The sequence below is a fragment of the Ictalurus furcatus genome, chromosome 20, assembly GCF_023375685.1.
Source record: "Ictalurus furcatus strain D&B chromosome 20, Billie_1.0, whole genome shotgun sequence".
Lineage (NCBI taxonomy): Eukaryota > Metazoa > Chordata > Actinopteri > Siluriformes > Ictaluridae > Ictalurus > Ictalurus furcatus.
The window spans coordinates 11,135,874-11,159,768 of NC_071274.1; the positions used below are offsets into that span (position 1 = coordinate 11,135,874).

General features: G+C 37.8%; 1 protein-coding gene across 3 annotated transcripts in view; it reads left to right on the forward strand.

Annotated features, from left to right (window-relative positions):
• Positions 1–23,895, forward strand: part of kirrel1b (kirre like nephrin family adhesion molecule 1b) — a 98,553-nt gene that overhangs the window by 69,974 nt on the left and 4,684 nt on the right. For all 3 annotated transcript variants that reach the window (XM_053651234.1, XM_053651236.1, XM_053651237.1), the window contains exons 8-13: positions 6,427–6,554; positions 7,933–8,059; positions 10,579–10,679; positions 15,735–15,951; positions 18,860–18,967; positions 19,803–19,909. In XM_053651234.1, coding sequence (XP_053507209.1) covers positions 6,427–6,554; positions 7,933–8,059; positions 10,579–10,679; positions 15,735–15,951; positions 18,860–18,967; positions 19,803–19,909 — 788 coding nt within the window. The remainder of the gene's footprint in view (positions 1–6,426; positions 6,555–7,932; positions 8,060–10,578; positions 10,680–15,734; positions 15,952–18,859; positions 18,968–19,802; positions 19,910–23,895) is intronic.

Below are 23,895 nucleotides of genomic sequence, written 5' to 3' on the forward strand. Positions count from 1 at the left end.
ACCTGTCCTGTTAAACCACTGTATGGTCTTGGCCACCATGCTGCACCTCAGTGTCAGGGTCTTGGAAATCTTCTTTTAGCCTAGACCATCTTTATGTAGAGCAACAATTATTTTTTTTCAGATCCTCACAGAGTTCTTTGCCATGAGGTGCCATATTGAACTTCCAGTGACCAGTATGAGGGAGTGTGAGAGCGATGACACCAAATTTAACACACCTGCTCCCCATTCACACCTGAGACCTTGTAACACTAACAAGTCACATGACACCGGGGAGAGAAAATGGCTAATTGGACCTAATTTGGACATTTTCACTTAGGGGTGTACTCACTTTTGTTGCCAGCGGTTTAGACATTAACGGCTGTGTGTTGAGTTAAGGGGCAAATTTAATAAAGCAAATTTACACTGTTATACAAGCTGTACACTCGCTACTTTATATTGTAGCAAAGTGTCATTTCTTCAGTGTTGTCACATGAAAAGATATAATCAAATATTTACAAAAATGTGAGGGGTATACTCACTTTTGTGAGATACTGTAGCTCACCAGAGTGAAATTGAAAAGCTCACCAGAGTGGAATTGAATGGAGTGTTCAGTGCGGTGTAGAGGGCATACTGAAAAACAGAGTAAAGATCAATTCCAAGACCAAAAAAAAAATAAAAATAGTTTATCCATAATGTTAGACCATTGCTCTAAAAATAATTGTTTTTTGGTTAATATAGAAAAGACACTTGATTTTGTTGTAAAAAAACAAAAACAAAAAAAACTAAATATACAAAGTGATACTTGGCTTAATTGGGGGTGTGATCTCACTTCTGATCTCAATTCTTTCTCTGGTAGTCCATCATCTGTGCCCTTGCTTTTGTGGAAAATCTGTCCGTCCTGGAGGCTGAGGAGAAATTTCTGCGAGGACCCGTCATTGACATAAGGTACTGTATAAATCCTAAAAAAATTAAAATGGCATCCTGCCATTATTTACAAATAACCATTTTTTTTCTGCAACTATCTGTTTTTATTTTCCTCTTTTTTTAAATCAGTGAGCAGGAGCATTTTGATAGGAGGATTGAGCAACAATTAAGGAAGAGTGGCAAATCAATTGGGAGTCATCCTAGTTCATGTTTTTAATAAATGGCATTAAAAAATAATATTGTTCACAAAAAAAGTTGTATTTTACTTCCTAGTTGGCTAAATGGAACTTGGAATTTTCGAAAGGGGTGAATTGTTTGTATTCCTAAAATGCTATGTAGGACACTGCTCTGTAGCTGTTTGACAACCAATAGAGAATACTACAGCAGATATTTCATCAGTGGTCCCTGTGATTACACTGCATGTCTGATTGGCTAAATATGGTTAATATCTTAATGTAACTAAATTCACAACATGTATATCACTCATTCTCCTTTGTATATGAAAGCCTATGCTGAATATAACTAGGCTACAGTAGATCATATATCAATACATTGTCCATCTGATCCATCTGTTATTAATTTTTCAATTTACAAAAACACTAAATTCAACTGCAATTCAATTGTCTCCTGTAGCCTATGTATGAAAACCAACAGTGAAAATCTACAGATATTTTAATCCATAGTGCAGATAATTACACGGTCTCTGATATCTTAACGTAACAATTATATTTAAATTCACAAAAACCACTCAATTAGTCAACATCTACGGACGGGACGGTTATTAATGTACCAGTTTCGAGCGTCAACTTAATCATGCTATTTTGCCGCATATCCGCCTCCCCCTACTGGGACGCATCAGGAACAACTGTGGCGCAAAATTGCCTGAGCCGTATATCTGCCTGCTCCAGGTCTCCATTCTCGCTGAGCACAAAGCAGGAGATCTACGGCGAGGTGGGGCTGGGCGTAGCAGGAAATGAGCTGAAAGTGAGCAGGCAGGCAGCGTGAACAGTTAACCTGGAGCACAGGGAAAAAACAGACCGGATAAGCACAAGGAAACTCGACAACAAAGAACACGAAATAATAACAAGGAAAACAATCGCAAGGCAAATCGGAAGTGTACCATACTGAAGCGAAACAACCTGGCGAGGAGTGGCTGAAGAACCGGGGTATATATACATTGCTGATTGATGAGCTGATGAGAAGCAGGTGAGTTCATGATTCAATCAGATGGCCTGAGATGTGGAGCACTATGCCCAGAGACCCAGACAGACACACACACACAGAGCCACGAAATAAACGTAAAGGACACTAGGATGGATGCAAGTGCAGACAAGAGCTTTACTTAAATAGAGGCAGGCAGACAAATCCAAAACATCAGACAATAGCGTGGTCGAAAAAAAGGCAATGGGTCAGGCGATTGGCAAACAGGCATAACTGAGGAAAAACCAGAATCAAGAACGAGATCAAAACAATAGCACATGGACCAATAACAAACGCTTGGTATACAGAAACCTCTGATAATACTTCACAAAGTCATAGTGTTAGAACAGTCTCTTATATACAGTGGTTGTGAGTGTGTGTGTGAGTTTGGATGCAGGTGTGTGATTAGAATGACTGTTCTGTATGTGAGTGTACTGGGAATTGCAGTCCATGGCGGCCATGTTTGTAGGCCGCCGTGCAGTATGGGGCATGTAGTCACTGGTTTGCTGTGATATGACACACACACTAACAGAAGCACAAGGGAGAGAAAACATTGGACGCATGGGGAAGGGAAAAACAGGGAACACAGGAAAATGCACGGGTTTCTGGCTGGATCATGACACTATCTTACAAAGGTAGCACACTTGGCTATAATGCAGAATAAGTGGAGTAAGTCAAATATGAAAAATTGAATCCCGCATTATAATACTGACATAACATCAAAAATACTTTGTGGTAGATATCATAATCTGTCATGACAGTTTATGTCCAGTTGTATAGCATTGTCATGTCACGTGTGCTCTGGTTAGCACATGTTTTATTGTGTTGTATGTATGATATACAGTATCTCACAAAAGTGAGTACACCCCTCACATTTTGGTCAATATTTGATTATATCTTTTCATATGACAACACTGAAGAAATGACACTTTGCTACAATGTAAAGTAGCGAGTGTACAGCTTGTGTAACAGTGTAAATTTGCTGTCCCCTCAAAATAACTCAACACACAGCCATTAATGTCTAAACCGCTGGCAACAAAAGTGAGTACACCCCTAAGTGAAAATGTCCAAATTGGGCCCAGTTAGCCATTTTCCCTCCCCAGTGTCATGTGACTTGTTAGTGTTACAAGGTCTCAGGTGTGAATGGGGAGCAGGTGTGTTAAATTTGGTGTCATCGCTCTCACACTCCCTCATACTGGTCACTGGAAGTTGAACATGGCACCTCATGGCAAAGAACTCTGAGGATCTGAAAAAAATAATTGTTGCTCTACATAATGATGGCCTAGGCTATAAGAAGATTGCCAATACCCTGACACTGAGCTGCAGCACAGTGGCTAAGACCATACAGTGGTTTAACAGGACAGGTTCCACTCAGAACAGGCCTCGCCATGGTCGACCAAAGAAGTTGAGTGCACGTGCTCAGCATCATATCCAGAGGTTGTCTTTGGGAAATGGACGTATGAGTGCTGCCAGCATTGCTGCAGAGGTTGAAGGGGTGGGGGGTCAGCCTGTTAGTGCTCAGACCATACACCGCACACTGCATCAAATTGGTCTGCATGGCTGTCGTCCCAGAAGAAGCCTCTTCTAAAGATGATGCACAAGAAAGCCCGCAAACTGTTTGCTGAAGACAAGCAGACTAAGGACATGGATTACTGGAACAATGTCCTGTGGTCTGATCAGACCAAGATAAACTTATTTGGTTCAGATAATGTCAAGCATGTGTGGCGGCAACCAGGTGAGGAGTACAAAGACAAGTGTGTCTTGCCTACAGTCAAGCATGGTGGTGGGAGTGTCATGGTCTGGGGCTGCATGAGTGCTGCCGGCACTGGGGAGCTACAGTTCATTGAGGGAACCATGAATGCCAACATGTACTGTGACATACTGAAGCAGAGCATGATCCCAGCATGTATTCCCGCATTATAACGACCCCAAACACACCTCCAAGACGACCACTGCCTTGCTAAAGACGCTGTCGCTTGTCGAGCATGTCTCCAGACCTAAACCCTATTGAGCATCTGTGGGGCAACCTCAAATGGAAGGTGGAGGAGCACAAGGTCTCTAACATCCACCAGCTCCTTGATGTCGTCATGGAGGTGTGGAAGAGGACTCCAGTGGCAACCTGTGAAGCTCTGGTGAACTCCATGCCCAAGAGGGTTAAAGCAGTGCTGGAAAATAATGGTGGCCACACAAAATATTGACACTTTGGGCGAAATTTGGACATTTTCACTTAGGGGTGTACTCTTTTGTTGCCAGTGGTTTAGACATTAATGGCTGTGTGTTGTGTTATTTTGAGGGGACAGCAAATTTACACTGTTATACAAGCTGTACACTCACTACTTTACATTATAGCAAAGTGTCATTTCTTCAGTGTTGTCACATGAAAAGATATAATCAAATATTTACAAAAATGTGAGGGGTGTACTCACTTTTGTGAGATACTGTATATTATGGCATGTACTACATGGTAATGCATAAATTCATTGCAAAATATTACATCAGCACTGAACACATGACATACACACTTTTTTCATAAATTATTATATGAGTGTGTATATATATGAGTTCTATCATGACATTATTATGATATTATTGTTAGGTCTATGGCAACATCATGAAGAGCTTTTCATGACATTTGACATAACATGTACAGTCCCCTCTGAAAATATTGGAACAGCAAGGCCAATTCTGTTGTTTTCATTATACATTGAAGACATTTGTGTTTGAGATCAAAAGATGAATATGAGATGATAGTTCAGATTTCAGCTTTCATTTTCTCATATTTACATCTAGGTGTATTAAACAACTTAGAACATGGCACATTTTGTTTGAAGCCACCCATTTTTTCAAGTGATCAAAACTATTAGAACATAGTAGAACATGACTGATAGGTGTTTCTTGCTGCCCAGGTGTGCCCTGTTAAATTGATTGTTTAAAAAATTAATAGCTCTGAATATCTACTCTTGGATTGAGCCCTAGGTTTTATCTTGCATTTGTTGTTAAAAAAGGACAAAACAACATTAAGACCAGACAGCTGTCTATGGAAGAAAAGCAAGCCATTTTGAAGCTGAGAAAAATAGGAAAAAACTATCTGAGCCATTGCAGAAGCATTGGCTGAAGCATATAGCAATTTGGAATGTCCTGAAAATGAAAGAAACCACTGGTGTACTAACAACCAGACATGGAACAGGTCAGCAAAGGAAAACAACAGCAGATTATGACAGAAACATTGTGAGAGCTGTGAAGAAAAACCCAAAAACAACAGTTAGTGACATCACCAACAACCTTCACAGGGGAGTGAAGGTATCACAATTCACCATTCAAAGGAGACTTCAAGTGAAGAAATTTAGAGGCCATACCACAAGATGCAAACCATTCATGAGCAGTAACAGTCAGAAGGTCTGATTAGAATTCTCAAAGAAATACAGAGATGAGCCACAAAAGTTCTGGAACCAAGATGAACCTTTTACCAACGTGATGGAAATGCCAAAGTGTTGAGAAAAAATGGATCTACTCATGATCCAAAACATAGATCATTAGTCGAGCATGGTGGAGGTACTGTAGTGTCATGCATGTGGAGGTGGAGATAGAGTTTCCATGGCTGCTTCTGGAACAGGCTCACTAATTTTTATTGATGACGTAACTCATGACGGTAGCAGCAGAATGAATTCAGAAGTCTACAGAATCAATCTGTCTACCAATTTACAGAGAAATGCATCCAAGCTAATTGGGAGGAGCTTCATCATGCAGCAGGACAATGAAGCAAAAAGTACTGCCAACAAAACAAAGGACTTCATCAGGGGAAAAAGTCTATGGTTTTAGACTGGCCAAGTCATTCACCAGACCATGCAACACTTTGGTTACATCAGTGGGTCACTGTCTTGATGCAGTTATTGCAAGCAAGGGACATTCAAACAAATATGACATGTTATGTTTTAAGTTGTCCATCTAGATGAAAATATCAGGAAACAAATATAGAATAGAATTGGCCTTGCTGTTCCGGTACTTTTGGAGGGGAATTTATGCTGACTGGAGCATTGCTAGTGATATTATTTTGTGGTAAGTAAGTGGTAATGCCCAATGGGAATATACAACAACAACAACAACAACAATAATAATAATAATAATAATAATAATTATTATTATTATTATTATTGTTATTATTATTATTATTGTTATAATTTTCCATTTCCTTAACTGCCCATTTACTTTCTTCATGTCCTGTTCCCCATATCCACTCTGCTTTCTTGCTGTCTCCTTCCATGTTACACAAACTGTGTCTCACATAAATTTTATAAAAGTATCAATGTTTCCCACTTTCTCCAGTTGGTCCGATCCTGGTAGTGGAACCAAGGCCTGTAATGGTGGATATGGACTCTGATGTAACACTGAACTGTAAATGGGCAGGAAATCCTCCTCTTACACTCACCTGGACAAAAAAGGGCTCCAGTATGGTACATAAACACTATTATACTACACCTCTAAATACTATAGCAAAAACACAACATTCTACAAAGTTAAAAGAGATTGTAGTTATAATTTTGTGACTATAGGTATGCTATAGAGTTTACATTGATGTATGTTGCAATTACCTAGCACTCTGGATTTAAATAAATAAATAAAAATTTCAAGAAAGCTAACAAAATCTCTAAAATATTTGGCATTTTCAACAGTTTCTATCTGTTGACTCTCTGTATGAGGATCAAAGATGTGTTCATGCCATGCCACTGCTAAACTTCAACAGAAAGGTCAGGTTATTATTCACAAATAAAAATTTAAAAAAAGCCTAAAGGTGTTTTGTGGACAGATAAGCTCAAGATGAACACTTTTTCAAGGTAACCAATATTAGAATGATGAAACATGAAAGAAAAGGGAGAAAATCAACAGGAAATGCTCATGATGTAAATTTGTGTCTTGGCTGCAAGGGAAAGGAAATGGATATCCAGCATTTGAAAACAAATATTATTAACATGGCTAGTATCAAAACTTATCCATTTACTTTTGGTCCAGAAGTGTAGGGATGTTTTATGTATATAAAGTGCAGTGAATTTAATATGATTCACTCAACATAGACATAATGCCTTCAAATTAAAGCTATCTTTAACCTTAGACACAAGAACAACTGAGCAATTGTACCACTGTGCATATACTGACTGCACTGTTTTTGTTTTTGTATTGTTGTTTTTTTACATCAAAATATACATTTTGTAGTTGAAACTTTCATTTAATTGCTTATAAGTAATCCTAATTAATGCACATGTTCTTTTCAGCTTTTAGCAGTACCTGTCCCATTAACCCGGACTCTTCTGATTTCACAACATTAAAAACATTTGTAAAACATTATAAAATATCTTCATCTTAGTTGTTCTCAATATAAATATATTTATGAAAATAGGTACACAAAACAAATAGTAATTTGATGGCACGTGCGTTTGCAAATAAAAGATGGAGGTTATATGACAGAGTTTAAAATTACCACTGAAATTACCACCAATAATTTACAAGGACCAGTATTCATAGCCATATAAGTATAATTTTTTCGTGTTTATTACAGAAGTTGTGCGTCATCTCAGAAAAAAAAAAAAAAAAAACTTTTTAATATTGCTTCAGTTTTTGTAAACATTTAAGTAACGTTTCAAATATTTGGTCTGAACAGATAGGTTTACTATAATAATGAAACGTGATGAACACATTAAACACAACATACACTTAAATCTGTTATTATATCACCATAGTGCACTACATGCTAAATTTTATGCTATATATATTATATTACTCAATCTTACTGAGTTTTCACAGTTATTTTCTTGCTTTCTTGTTTTTCTCTGACAGGTTCTCAGTAATAATAATCAGTTGTATTTGAAGTCAGTGAGTCAGGCTGATGCAGGACAGTATGTGTGTAAAGCCATTGTGCCCAGGATTGGGGTTGGGGAGACAGAGGTCACACTTACAGTCAATGGTTAGTACAACACACACACACACACACACACACACACACACACAGACGTTAGAATAGTCAAAGTGGTTATAAAAAGCAGTACAAGTACAATTGAATTTGTAAAAATACAACCCCAATTCCAAAAAAAGTTGGGACAGTATGGAAAATGCTAATAAAAACAAAGAGGAGTGATTTGTAAATGTACTTTGACTTGTAATTAAACAATAGAACCTGTAAAGACAAGGTATTTGATGTTTTACCTAATCAACTGCATAGTTTTTTAAAGATAAACATTTATTTTGAAATTGATGCATGCAACATGTTCCAAAAAAGTTGGGACTAGGCAATTTAGACTAATAGCGATGCGACAAGTTGAAATAAGAAGGTGATGTGAAACAGATGAGGCAATTGTCTAATCATAGTATATAAGGAGCCTCCAAAAAAGGCCTAGTCCTTCAAGAGCAAGGATGGTTTGAGGCTCGCCAATCTGCCAACAGACGCGTCAGCGAATAATCCAACACTTTGAGAACAACATCCCCCAAAGACAAATTGGCAGTATTTTGGGCATTTCACCTTCTACGGTGCACAATATAATTAAAAGATTTACGGAATCTGGTCAAATCTCGGTGCGTAAAGGGCAAGGCCAAAAACCACTTCTGAATGCACGTGATCTCCGATCCCTCAGATGTCACTGTCTTAAAAACCGTCATGAGTCTGTAATGGATATCCTGACATGGGCTCGGGAATACTTTGGGGAACCTTTGTCTGTCAACACCATTCGCCGCTGCATCCACAGATTCAAATTAAGGCTTTAGTATGCAAAGCAGAAGCCATACATCAACACTGTCCAGAAGCACCGCCGACTTTTCTGGGCTCGGCCTTATCTGAGATGGACAGTAGCATAGTGGAATTGTGTTTTGTGATCCGACAAGTTAAAATTTCATATAGTTCTTGAACAAAACAGCTGTTATGTTCTCCAGCCAAAGAGGAAACAGACCATCCAAGCTGTTATCAGCGTCAGGTCCAAAAGCCAGCATCTGTCATAGTATGGGGGTGTGTCAGTGCCCATGGCATGGGTAGCTAGCATATCTGTGATGGCACCATTAATGCAGAAAGATATGTACACATTTTGGAGCAACATATGCTACTATCCAGAGCAGGACAACGCAAAACCACATTATGCCTGGATTACAAGCACATAGTTGGTAAGCAGAGAGTGTGGGTGCTAGCATGGCTGCCTGCAGTGCTGACCTGTCTCCGATTGAGAATATGTGGTGCATTATGAAATGCACAATAAGGCAACGAAGGCCCCATACAGTTGCGCAGCTGAAGAAATGCGTAATGAATGAATGGGGGGAATTTCCGCTTGCTAAACATAATCAACTGGTGTCTTTGGTGCCCAAACACTTAATGTGTTATTAAAAGAAAACTTGATGTCACACAGTGGTAAAACTTTGACTGTCCCATCTTTTTTGATGTGTGTTGCAGTCATCAGATTTGAAATGAGGGTATATTTTCAAAAATAAATGAAATTCACAAAGTAAAACACCAAATAATGTGTTAATAATGTGTTTTCAATATAATTAATTAGTTTTAATTAATTCAATTCAATTAATTGAATTTTCAAATGATTCTTTTTGTTAGTTTTTTTTAATTTTATATACTGTCCCAAGTTTTTTCAGAATTAGGGTTGTACAAAAGGCAATCAGTAACAAAATAACAATTTCAAACCTACTGTAATTGCATAAACAATGCAATAAATTTAAAATAAAGATTTAATACAAAAGCAAATGTTACCAAAGGAATGGAGGCCACCACTGAGGAGCAGCAAGTGCAGGTCACTGAAACAGAAAAATCTTGCATTATAAGCATGTTTAGACCTTAGAGAAAGATTTGTCAGGCACAGTGAATGAATTAAATTAGATCATTATTTCAAATTTTGTAATGAAATTAGATAAAATTAAAATTGAAAATGAAATGAAATCTTAATAACGTTAAAGCCAGGCACCGTGGCACAATTGTGATTTTGCTTTCAATTTCAAATTTTTTTCCATGGGAAACTACATAATACTTTCACATCATTTTTAAGTTATTTCAAACAAACATCTATAGCCCTATGATGGACTGGTGTCACATGCAGGTTGTATCACTGCCTTGCCCAGAGTGTTCCAGGTCCACCACGAGCCTGACCAGGATAAAGTGATTACTGAAGATGAATGATTGAACAATGAATTAATTGAATGAATGAATAAATTAATATTCATCTGCAGTCCATGTACAGACATTCATTCAACATATAAATTTCCTTAAATTTTTCCCGAGGTTCTGCTGGGTAGTGCTCTTAAGGCTGTGTTGTGAAAATGACTTTTTTTCCATGTAGCAAGTCATTTTGCTCAGCCTTTGAATGACTTACACCCACATAATGTATGACCAAAAACCTTACGTGTATATTTTTAATACTTAATATAGAACTAACTTTAATATATAACTGTATTAATTATACTAATAGTGATTTTTTTTTTGTACTGATTATTTGACAGGTCCGCCAATTATTTCAAGTGAACCAGTTCAGTATGCTGTGAGAGGTGAGAAGGGCGAGATCAAATGCTACATTGCGAGCACACCTCCTCCTGACAAAATTGTGAGTAGACACACACACACGTTATGAAATTTATGAAGTGACCAGCCCTGTTATATATCTGATGTTCCATGTTTTTATTGCTACCTTAGGTAACAGCCCTGGTATGGTGGAAAGGTTTTAATTGCTTACTCCAACTGAACTGTAATATTTTCTGTTTCAGTGAAGTGATCACTTGTGCAGCCTTATTAACAGTGTCTCTGGAGGATTGCATGCTTCATGTGTTGTCTGGTTTTGTGTGGTGCACAACACAGGGCAGTGTCAATGAAAATAGCTTACAGTGGCAGGAAATAAGCATTGGGGCACTTTAATTTTGTTATGTAATATACTTCCAGTGCATATATGTATTTCAAATATATGCACACAATATTGACTTTGTACTTATAAATAAAAACAAAAAAAGTATGTATTCATAAGTATAAACAAACAGTCAGTGTATATATAGAGCGAAATGTACATTGATTTGCTTTTTTTTAAAATCCTCTACAAGTTCAGCAAAGAGGTTCGCAAATGAAGATCCCATTTTAGTGCCCATTACTGACACATCTGAAGATAACACAGCCATTATAATCACTCTTACATTGCCACAAAATGTAGCCTGCAAAATAATTTATTTAAAAAAAGATTTATTTACTCATAACGAAATAAAATGTCATGGGATTGGATAGCATGTGGATAGCATGTATAAACCAATAACAGTAGCAGTTAAAGACAGGGGATATGTAAGGAGAAGGGAGAGAGACAGACAAAGAGGGAGACAGAGAGATTTGATTTTTAACCCATACTTTTATTAAATCAGTCTCAATAACAAAAGAACATCACTAAATCATTATCACAAAACCAATCAACAGAGCAAAACACTAAAAATGAAATCCTCCTCAAACACATTTAAAAAAAAAACATCATTAAATCACCACTGTATTACAAAGGTTTCCAAATCCTGCATCTATTTATAATACTTAAATTCAACTGAGATCCTAGACATATTAAACGCCTTAAACAACAGAACACTATCTTGACCATGTATATTTCTTAGCTTATTTTTTCTTGAAATATATATTTCCATTTTTGCTTGATCTACCATAAAATTATTCAACTGCCATTTGAATCTTTGTTTGCGGTTGTATCCTGCCCCATAGATGAAAGCCTTAGGTGTGAAACTTTCCTCAAAACCTAAAAACAAATTTCCTTCATATCTTTCAAGAAGTAACGTTTCCTCTGCTGTCAATTTCTTTTTCATATTTCCATGATTATTGAAGTTTGTCGCATAGATTTTTGTATCCTAACAAAGATGCCACAGCCATAGTGTCTTTCAATTCAAATCCAGCCACTTTAATTATGTGACCCAGCTTTACAGTCTGGGTGTCACACAATCTCTGAGAAAGATTTGGCAGTTGGTTCGTTATGTCCAATCGAGCCCCCTTAACCAGATGCTCCTCCAGCAACCAGAACAAAGAGTTAGCATTTTCTGGTCTTCTAATAATGAAAGATCCCCAAACTTTGAACAACCCATGGTAAAATGCAGATAGTATCCGTGAGGAACAAAGCAGTATCTAATCCATTTCCAGCCACTCTGTGAAGAATGTTTTTTGCAACTTCTCTCCATACCACATACACAGAACCTGTTAAAAACTTTTGAATGAACTGTAACTAGAATGTTCCATATGTGCTAGACACCAAACCTTGTCCTCCCTCTTCCACTGGCAAAAAAGCACACTTTGAGGGACCAAATGCAGCCTGTCCCAGAAAAAGTCCACTAATATTGCTTGTAAATGTGATAATAGTCATTTGGGAGGTTCCAAACAAGAGAGCTTATTCCACACAGTTGATGCTATTAAGTTGTTCACTATTAGTACTCTTCCTCTAAAAGATAGTTGCGAGTGAATCCATCTCCATTTCTTTAGTCTGCCCTCCATTTTTTCCATAATTCCATCCCAGTTTTTCTTCTGCACAGATACATCTCCAAGATGCACTCGCAAATATTTAAGGCTCCCCCTCTTCCAATTCCACCCACCAGGTAAATTTGGTAAACCATTCTTCCATTTACCTTTAATCAGTGCCTCACTTTTCCCCCAGTTCACTCTAGCAGCAGAAATGACACCAAATTTATTAACAGTAGACTCCAAATTAATAACATCTTTCTTTCCCTTAATTAAAATCAGAACATCATCCGCATAATGCCAGGGACACACTAGACGATTTTTTTTTATCTTAACCGATTTTAAAACCGTGCGAGACTACAGACATAAGGACAGTTTCAACCAATTTTTAACATTATAATCCTTCGAATGCACACATTAGACGATTCTGTCAGACCACAAGACCACACACCTGTCGATTGTAGTAACGATTTCACAGACACAAGATTTTAGAGCACCTCGCATTTTATCAAACATGACTTCAGAAGACAATATCACTCACACTTCATTTTGTTTATTAGCCGCGTATCAGCCGCCTAATTCATACAGCAGAAAGTTATTTAACTCTCTCTCTCTCTCTCTCTCTCTCTCTCTCTCTCTCAAGAACCAGAGAGCGCAGCGTCCTAGGCTCAATATACTATTAAAAAATTCTCCGGTTGTCTCTGTTGCGAAACCATACTCCACTTTTGTGGCATGTTTGTGGCTGCCATGTTTCCGCTATAAAAGCACGCAACACCTGGTTGGTGATGCTTACTCGCTCTCATTGGCTATCCGGCAGCCCGATCAAGATTTGAGATCAGCAAGGCTCAAGGCCGTACACATCAAGTATATTCCAAAGATATTGATGCTCTATTCGATCAAAAGCTTTTTTGTTGATCAATTGAAATGAATCCTATGTCAAGATCGAGATAACCAGAGACATCCAGAATATCCCTGATAAAAGAAATATTATCCATAATCGACCTTCTGGGTACACAATAGGTCTGGTCTGAATGGACCACTTGCCCCATCACATCTTTTAATCTATTGGCCAAAGCCTTTGAGAGAATCTTTAAATTTGTACATAGAAAGCTTACGGGTCACCAATTCTTTATTTCCTGAAGTTACCTTTCTTAGGCAGTAAGGTGACCACTGCCCTTCTACAACTTAGAGGGAGGGAACCCACAGCCAAACTTTTATTTAAAACAGCCAAGAAGTCCTTGCACATCACTCCCCAAAAGGCCCTATAAAACTCCATGGAGAGACCATCAATACCTGGTGCTTTAACAGTCTTCATATCTTTTAATGCATTTAAGAGACTTATTCTAGATTGCTGGGACTACGGTTGCTTCTAAGGCCAAACAGACTTCATATAAAACCATAATGAACTTTTTTACACTATCTGTTGTTACCCAGATGAGGATGGGTTCTCTTCTGACTCTGGTTCCTCTCAAGGTTTCTTCCTCTTAACATCTTAGGGAGTTTTCTCTTGTCACCGTCACCACCGGCTTGCTCAATTGGGATAAATTCGCACATTTAAAATCTGTATACCGTGTTTATATGTTTATGTAAAGCTGCTTTGAGACAATGTCTATTGTAAAAAGCGCTATACAAATAAAATTGTTCGCCTCACACCTCCAGAGTCCGGGGTTCAAGTCCCGCCAGGGCCATGTGTGTGCGGAGTTTGCATGTTCTCTCCGTGCTGCGGGGGTTTCCTCCGGGTACTCCGGTTTCCTCCCCCAGTCCAAAGACATGCATGTTAGGCTGATTGGCATGACTAGAGTGTCCATAGTGTATGAATGGGTGTGTGAGTGTGTATGTGATTGTGCCCTGCGATGGACTGGCACCCTGTCCAGGGTGTACCCCGCCTTGTGCCCGATGCTCCCTGGGATAGGCTCCAGGCTCCCCGTGACCCTGAAAAGGAGTAAGTGGTAGAAGATGGATGGATGGATGAAAATCTCCTGCTCCGTGAGAGGCTTATCAAGTTTTACTGAAGAGTCCTGTATAATATTTGGCAAACCATCATAAAAATTGGCAGACAGCTCCTCATTTTCTTTATATTCACTACTATATAGCTCAGCATAAAATTGTACAGCCCTTTTCCTGATACTTGCAGCTGCAAGTTCTCACTCACACACTCCTTGCAACAATCACTCCGCACAGAGAGAGAGAGTTAAAGACAAAGTCCTGTACCCTTCAGTGTGGCTCATGAAAAGCAGACAGCAGGACATGACAAATGAGTGCTTTTAACAATCTCAGCACTTTACCTGGCTCTCACTGTCACCTCCTCTCTTCTTCTTGTATCTCTCCCCTTCCTTCTCCTCAACCCTGTCCTCTCTATCTTTCTTTCTATCTTTCTTACCTGTCTATCCCTCTCTCTTTTTTTTTTTATAAATATTTTGTTCTCCCATCTCTCTTCTTCTCCCACTTTCACCTCTCAATGTTAATGGGTCCATCCACCTCCCCCACCCCATCTGTGTGACTCTGCTGTGGATAATGAGACATGACATTACAGGGCAGCTCTTAATGCACACATTACTTATGAAATATAAAATATGAAAGAAATGAGGGTTAGGGTTGGGGGAAAATGAAGGACAAAGGAGATGAAAAGAGGAGGTGCATACTTTTATTGTTCTTTTATTCCTGTCATCTGTCCTCCATCCCAACTTTTTCTGTTTGACTTAAAATACAGAGCAATATCAGTACTTGAGTGACCTTTATCATCAATAGAACAATATCAGCACTCAATAAATAAAATATAATAAGATCAGTATCAGCACTTGAGTGGATATCACCTTCAGTAAGGATCAGCATCACACTTGAGTGATAATCATTCTCAAAAGAAAGCAGTATCAACACATTGTGCAGCCATCATTTCCCATAGAAAAGGTACCATCAATTATAGTAACGACCGCCCATGGAATGCACTGTCTGGACATGTATCTGGAAGTATTACAACTTGTGACAACTTTGATATGCAGTTTCCACTAGTTCTGTAGAGAAATTGCCATGGCAGTCCAGAACGTAAGTAGAATGGTAGTTGTGCATATATAACCATGACTCTATAACTACATGGAAGAACACATGTCAACTGTGTCACTCAGGTTGGCAAGAATTGCCAGAGAAAAATATGGGAGGTCGTGTGTGTTTCCTTCTGCAGGTGTGGGCCTGGAAGGAGAATGTATGGGACAAAGATAGAGGCACTCTATCAGAGAGATACACAGTAGAGCAGAGCAAACCAGCATCAGAAGGGGGTGCTGTGCTCTCCACCCTCACCATCAATAATGTGATAGAGTCAGACTTTCAATCCACATACAACTGCACGGCCTGGAACTCATTTGGACCAGGCACTATGATCATCACACTGGTGGAGACAGGTGAGAGAGCACTGTCATCTGGACCATCACAGACATCAAAATATCATGATATAAATAAACAACACACTGTCAGTAATTCATTAAAAACAGATAATTTCTTAATGCTAGTTACAGTAATGAGCCTATAGCACATTTTGAATTGGTGTATAGGAATATAAAACCATGAGGACCTCTCCTTTAACAGGGCTCAAAGTAAAACAGAAAAAAAAACCTTTGTTTGATTTGCAAATCTTATAAATCCATGTTATTCACAATAGACCATAGAAAACACATAAAATGTTTAAACTGAGGAAATGTACCATTTTAAGAAAAAAATTAATAAATTTAAGTTTAAAGTAAAGGTAATTTTGAATTTGATGGCCGCAACACGTCTCAAAAAAGTCTGGATGGGGGCAACAAAAGGCTGGAAAAGTAAATGTTACTAAAAAGTAAACAGCTGGAGGAAGATTTTGCAATTAATTAGGTTAATTGGCAATAGGTTAGTAACATGATTGGGTATAAAAAAAAAGAGTATCTTAGAGAGGCAGAGTATCTCAGAAGTAAAGATGGGCAGAGATTCACCGATATGTGAAAAACTGCATCTACAAATTATGGAAAAATTTCAGAATAATGTGCCTCAATGTAAAATTGCGAAGACTGTGAATATCTCTTCATCTTCAGTACATAATATCATTAAAAAATTCAGAGAATCTGGAGAAATCTCTGTGCACAAGGGACAAGGACGAAAATCAATGATCTTTGGGCCCTCAGGGCCACTGCATTAAAATCAGCCATGATTCAGTAATGGAAATCACTGCATGGGCTCAGAAACACCTCCAGAACACATTGTCTGTGAACACAATTCAACCTGTCATCCACAAATGCAGGATAAAGTTCTATAATGTAAAAAAGAAGCCATATGTGAACATGATCCAGAAATGCCACCATCTTCTCTGGGCCAAAGCCTATTTAAAATGTAATAAGGCAAAGTGGAAAACTTTTCTGTGGTCAGACAAATCGAAATTTTAAAATTCCAAAATTCTTTTTGGAAACCATGGACGCAGTGTCCTCCAGACCAAAGAGGAGAGGGACCATCCGGCTTGTTATCAGCGCTCAGTTCAAAAGCCTGCATCTCTGATGGTATGTGGGTGCATTAGTGCCTATGGAATTAGCAGCTTGCGCATCTGGAAAGGCATCATCAATGGTGAAAGGTATATACAGGTTTTAGAGCAACATACGCATCCATCCAGATGACGTCTTTTTCAGGGAAGGCCTTGAATATTTCAGCAAGACAATGCTAAACCACATTTTGAATATATTACAACAGCATCGCTTCATATTAGAAGAGTCCAGGTGCTGAACTGGCCTGCCTGCAGTCCATTTCACCATTTGAAAACATTTTTCACATCATGAAACAAAAAATATGACAAAGAAGACCCAGGACTGTTGAGCAGCTAGAATCCTGTATCAGATATAAATGGGACAACATTCCTCTCCCAAAACTCCAGCAACTGGTCTCAGTTCCCAGATGTATATGGACTGTTGTTAAAAGAAGAGGAGATGCTACACAGTGGTAAACATGGCCCTGTAACTTTTTTGAGATGTGTTGCTGCCAACAAATTCAAAATTACCTTATTTTTTCTTTAAAATGGCACATTTCCTCACTTTAAACATTTGATATGTTTCTATGTCACACGGTGGCTTAGTGGTTAGCACGTTCACCTCACATCTCCAGGGGTTCGAGTCCCGCCAGGGCTGTGTGTGTGCGGAGTTTGCATGTTCTCCCCGTGCTGCGGGGTACTCCGGTGTCCTCCCCCAGCCCAAAGACATGCGTGGTAGGCTCATTGGCATGGCTAAAGTGTCCGTAGTGTATGAATGGGTTTGTGAGTGTGTATGTGATTGTGCCCTGCGATGGACTGGCACCCTATCCAGGGTGTACCCCGCCTTGTGCCCAATGCTTCCTGGGATAGGCTCCAGGTTCCCCGTGACCCTGAAAAGGAGTAAGCAGTAGAAGATGGATGGATGTTTCTATGTTCTATTGTGAATAACATATTGGTTTATGAGATTTGCAAATCATTGCATTCCGTTTTTATTTACATTTTACTCAGCATCCCAACTTTTTTGGAATTGGGGTTGTTGGAATTCTGAGCAAACCTGCCCACTCCCACATTTTTTTTTTATCCTTTTAAGCTAAATAAAATTTTAATAAACACTGAGGCAACAGTTAAACATTGCTTTATTATCACCCTGAATAAAATTCCTGAAGGCTACCACAGACATAGCATTGTTCCATTAAGAAATTAATCACTGAGATATAAGGTAGACTGTTGATGGACATGAGCTGCCTCGCCGCACAGTCTGAGTTTCAGCTGAGCTGCCAGGTTACCACATGAGTGTATTTTAAGGACTGGTACCTCCTTAAATAGTATAATATGGTACACAGATTCATTGTTTTGCTAATTTAAAACACTGATTTATTTATTTTTGTCATCCACGGTGTAGCCTTAAGAAGCATTTGGGTGTGACATATTCTGTTGTTTATCAGCATTTAACTGAATCAGTTTTTGCTTAAACTGTGGAATAGATAACTAATCAATTACCTTTTTGAATTACAGGTTTACTAGTACAAAAAATACTAATTGTGCAACCCCACAAACACATATATATATATATATATATATATATATATATAGACAGAGAACTTTTAGCTACTTTAATAGGAAGACTAAAGAAATTGTTCTGATTAGAATCCCTGTGGATTTTGCATTTTGGTGTTACTGCAGACAGGTGTTGACCTCAGGTTGAATATCTGCCTATTACTTTGACTTACCACTACCATTAACCACTAAACCTCTATCCACTAAACATGCCATGTGGAGATATGATATCGAAGCACTTGTAAGGCTTTTTCACTTCTTCTTTTGTTCAGATATTGTCCCAGTGGGTATAATAGCTGGTGGAACAGTCGGATCCTCCATCCTGCTGCTTCTCTTCTTGCTTGCTCTGGCCGTCTACCTCTATCGCCAGAGAAAAGCCAGTGAGTGCAGTGTATGACATTCATGCAGGAACATCTCATAGCAATGCATTTAGACCACTGAGCATGTGTCCATTCACTTCTCACCATTTTTATTGAATGTGATTCATGACATCATGAAACTTGTCTAGTTCACAATGGAATGTCAAGGTATAAATTTTAGGATTATAGGATGGAGAATGGAATTGTAAGCACACTATATGTAATGTCTCAGGTATGCTTTAGAAACAGTTGCTAGATATACAAAGAGTATCTCTTCAGTTTACTTTAAGTTTTAATGGATATTCATTAATAAAAGGAATATACAGCAATAAGATGGTGTATGTTAATAATAAAACTGTTATACATTAGCAGTAAAACAATTTCCTTATATATATTTTCTTTCATAAAATGTGACAGTATTTGATCAATTGCAAATATAGTATAAAGCGTTCTTTGATTGGAAAATGTTGTAAAATATGAATATTGATGATATATTAATGCCAAAATGAGAAAACCTATATTGTTAAATAGTCTCCTACTCCATGTGTGGAAGCAGTGCATGTGTTCATGTAGTTTGTGTTTATGCCTTGATGCTTTTATTATTCCAGTTACCTGTTGTGGTATGTGCTTGATATTTTTTTATAACACTATAGGCTTTAGAGAAATTATGAGACAAATTAATGCCTTTAAGTGAGTCTGAGTGATATAATTAGAACAAAAAAGTTCTATTTAAAACAGTTCTTGGGAATTGTTACATTTTGTTGTTGTTGTTGGTTTTTTTTGTTGTTGTTTTTTTTTAATTAAAAAGCAGTCTGGTAGACATTTTAGGCAGTTCCTCTGTTGGTTTTATTTGCAGGTCATCGAGGGGTTGCACTGAAGCCTGACATCAAGGTCGAGACAGTCAACAAGGAGACACCGAATATAGAGGAGGATACAGCAGGCGTCTCTACAGCATCTCATATGGTAAAGACAATGTACTCTGTGAATATGGTAGTAACAAACCCTGCGTTCCAATCCAGTTTTCAACACAACCTCACCAACTCCCCTTCAAAATTTATTTGAATTCTGCAGAAGTTCTGTTTTGTTTTGTTGATCTCTTCAGCCTCCAAGGCCCGTTTAACAAATATGACATTAGCTATTAATATAATAGCCCTTGTGGTGACGGCCAGGGTTTCATGGTAGTACAATGGTGTTGGAACGCAGGGTAGGTCTCTCTACAACCCCTGGCAAAAATTATGTAATCACCACGCATAGAGGATGCTCAACCAGATTTTTTACTTTGTAGCAAATAAACATACAAACAGGTATGACACAAAAGAATTTTTGTTTAATAGCTGAACATTCTGGCTTTGAGAAACATACCTCAAACAAGTTAAATGAAATTGTTTTAATTAATGGCATATTTTTACCAGAACAGGAAAAGTAGAGGAAAAAAATTATAGAATCGCTCAATGTTAAGGAAAGAATTATGGAATCATCAACAGAAAACTAAAAATTAGTACTTTGTTGCTCCTCCTAGAGCTTTTATGATGGCCTGAGTTCTTTGAGGCATGAACTTCACTAATGAAAAACAATATTCTCCCTCATGCTGGTTCCAACTTTTTCGAGTAGTGGTTGACAGAACAGCTTTGCAGGATGGAGCCTTGTCATGGACCAATTATTTTAATTTCCATAAATTTTCAGTTTGAGATCTGGACTGTTTGCTGGCCATGTCATTGAGTTGATATGCCTTTCCTGACGACAAGCTTTAACACTCTTTGTTGTGTGGCAAGATGCATTATCATCCTGAAAAATTACTTCATCATCAACAAACCTATTTTCTATCAATAGTATGACATACACTTCTGCATTAATTGTTGAGGTCTCCCCTGGTCCTTTACCTGACATGCAACTCCATATCATAAATGAGTGGGGAAATTTGATTGTGTTCTCCAGGCAGTCATCTTTATATGTTTCATTAAAACAGCACCAGACAACAGTCTGGTGTCAATTTTACTTTCATACAATCATCCACACTCGATGATTGCTTCTCTTTAGACCACTGTAACCTTGTTTTGTTCTATTGAGGTGTTAGTGCTGGTTTTCAATTCAATTCAATTCAATTTTATTTGTATAGCGCTTTTTACAATAGACATTGTCTCAAAACAGCTTTACAGAAATATCAACACGGTATACAGATATTAAAAGTGCGAATTTATCCCAACTAAGCAAGCCGGTGGCAATGATGGCAAGGAAAAACTTCCTAAGATTTTAAGAGGAAGAAACCTTGAGAGTAACCAGACTCAGAAGGGAACCCATCCTCATCTGGGTAACAACAGATAGTGTGAAAAAGTTCATTATGGATTTATATGAAATCTGTTTGGCCTTAGAAGCAGCCGTAGTCCCAGCAATCTGGAACTGGAGTAGATGAGAGCTCCATCCAGAGGTAGGACATCCGAAACGGATCAGGCAGGTCCGGAGAGCAGAAAGGATCAGGGATCTCTAGTATCTCCATAAAATCGTGTGTGGCTCGACAGAAGGAGAGAGGGAAAGAAAAGATTATTAGGACTGTGCTTAGCGTAACAGAAAGTCTAGTGAGGGTAGGCGTGAGTAAACAAATACGTTTAAAGCCTAGACTTAAGCACTGAGACTGTGTCTGAGTCCCGAACACTAATTGGAAGACTGTTCCATAACTGTGGGCCTCTATAAGAGAAAGCTGTTCCCACTGCTGTAGCCTTCGCTATTCGAGGTACCATCAAATAGCCTGCATCTTTTGATCTAAGTAGGCGTGGCGGATCATAGAAAACCAAAAAGTCGCTTAGATACTGTGGCGTGAGACCATTTAGTGCTTTATAGGTTAATAATAGTATTTTATAATCACTGCGAGATTTCACTGGGAGCCAATGCAGTGTTGATAAGATCAGGGTGATGTGGTCGTATCTTCTGGTTATAGTTAGGACTCTAGCAGCTGCAGCCTGGACTAACTGGAGTTTGTTTATGCACCTACTGGAACATCCAGACAGTAAGGCATTACAGTAATCTAGTCTAGAGGTGACGAATGCATGAACTAATATTTCTGCATCATGTAGTGACAATATATCTCTTATCTTAGAAATATTTCTGAGATGAAAGAAGGCTATCCTAGTAATATTATCTACATGAGCATCAAATGATAGGCTGGAGTCAGTAATCACACCAAGGTCTATTACTGCTGCACATGATGAAACAGAAAGACCATCCAGAGTAACTATGTGATCAGAAAGCTTACTTCTAGCTACATGTGGTCCTAATACCAGTACTTCTGTCTTATCAGAATTAAGTAAAAGATTTTCGTTTGGTTTTTCTTTATGTAAATCCCATTTCATTCAGATGATTTCTTACAGTTGACTCTTGTTTCTGCCCATTTGTTTTTCATTTGTTTTGTTGTGCATTTTCTATTTTCAAGGCATATTGCCTTGAGTTTTCTATCCTGACACTTAGCGTCTTCCTAGTTTTACCTATATGTTTTCCTTTTATAACCTTCCCATTTTGTTTATACTTGCAACAAATTTTAGACACAGCTGACTGGTAACAACCAACATCTTTTGCCACACTCCGTGTTGGATTTCCTTCTTAAGTTTCAATTGTTTCTCTTGTTTGGGCCATGTTTCCTTTCAAAGTCCAAAGTTAAGGTCTATAAGCACTCTTTTAAGCTCTGTAAGCACTCTCTTTTAACTGCAGACTAATTTGCATTTTTAGACTTGTGCTGGGATGTGTTTTAGAAATGCAAATTACAAAGTTATTCCATATTTTTTCCTCTACTCAATCTGGAAAAATATGTCATTAATTAAGATAATTTAATTTGATTTGCTTGAGGTGTGTTTCACGAAGCCAGAATGTTCAGCTAATGTTCACAAAAAAATGTTTGTGTCACATCTGTGAGTTGTTTATTTGCTACAAAGTAAAAAAAAAGCCAGGTGAGCATCCTCTAAGTGTGGTGATGCCATAATTTTTGCCAGGGGTTGTACCTCTGAACTACAAAAAAACTCAGTCACCTTTATTACCCATTCAGGTAGGAGAGAGAAAACGAATAGTATCATACAATTGCTGTATTCAGTATTCAGACTTTTTTTCTCATTTCTGTCCAGCTTCAAGAGAGAAGCCAATACAGGTTTTTTTGTTTTTTTTATGGCTCAATAATGTATAACCATAATTATAAGTGTTTTAGACCTTGCAAAGGAAAATTCATAACTATTGTTTTTGATCATTTTGATCACTGTTTTTGACCTAACACTATTTAATGTGGATATTGACCAAACTGTCCCTCTCAATTCCATAATCAAAACAGTACTTATTGCTTAGCTCATACAGTACTACTGTATGAATCAGCTTATATCTGAATTACATCTGGAGACGAGGTGTAACAAAACAGTAAAATTAGAGCTGTATTTATAGATATCTATAGATATACAGTTTAATTTCAAGCCTTATCCCACTAATCAGGATTTTGTAATGCATAATAGCCAATAGCCATTATGGATGTCAGTCTTTTAGGCTTTTCCAAAAAATCAAAACACAGAACACACATAGTCATGGTCTGTCCGACATTTACACGCAAGAATGATACATTATATAACAGGCAGGCATAACCTAAAACCAGGAAATACCTGAAAATACAAAAAACAATGCAAAGAAACCAAGTTGACTAGAACTAGAGACAAAAAAAAAGTGATTTCATGATCTCAGATACTGTTTATTTCACTGAATATTTATTTAATTTCATAATAATAGAGATGAAAAAACACATATTGGATATTTTTAAACAAATATTCTAACTACAGGTGCATCTAAAAAAATAATATTGTGGCAAATCGTTAATTTTTTTATAGTAATTTAATTTGAAAAGTGGAACTTTCATATATTCTAAATTCATTACACATGAAGTGAAATATTTCAAGCCTTTTTTTTTGTTTTAATCTTGATGATTATAG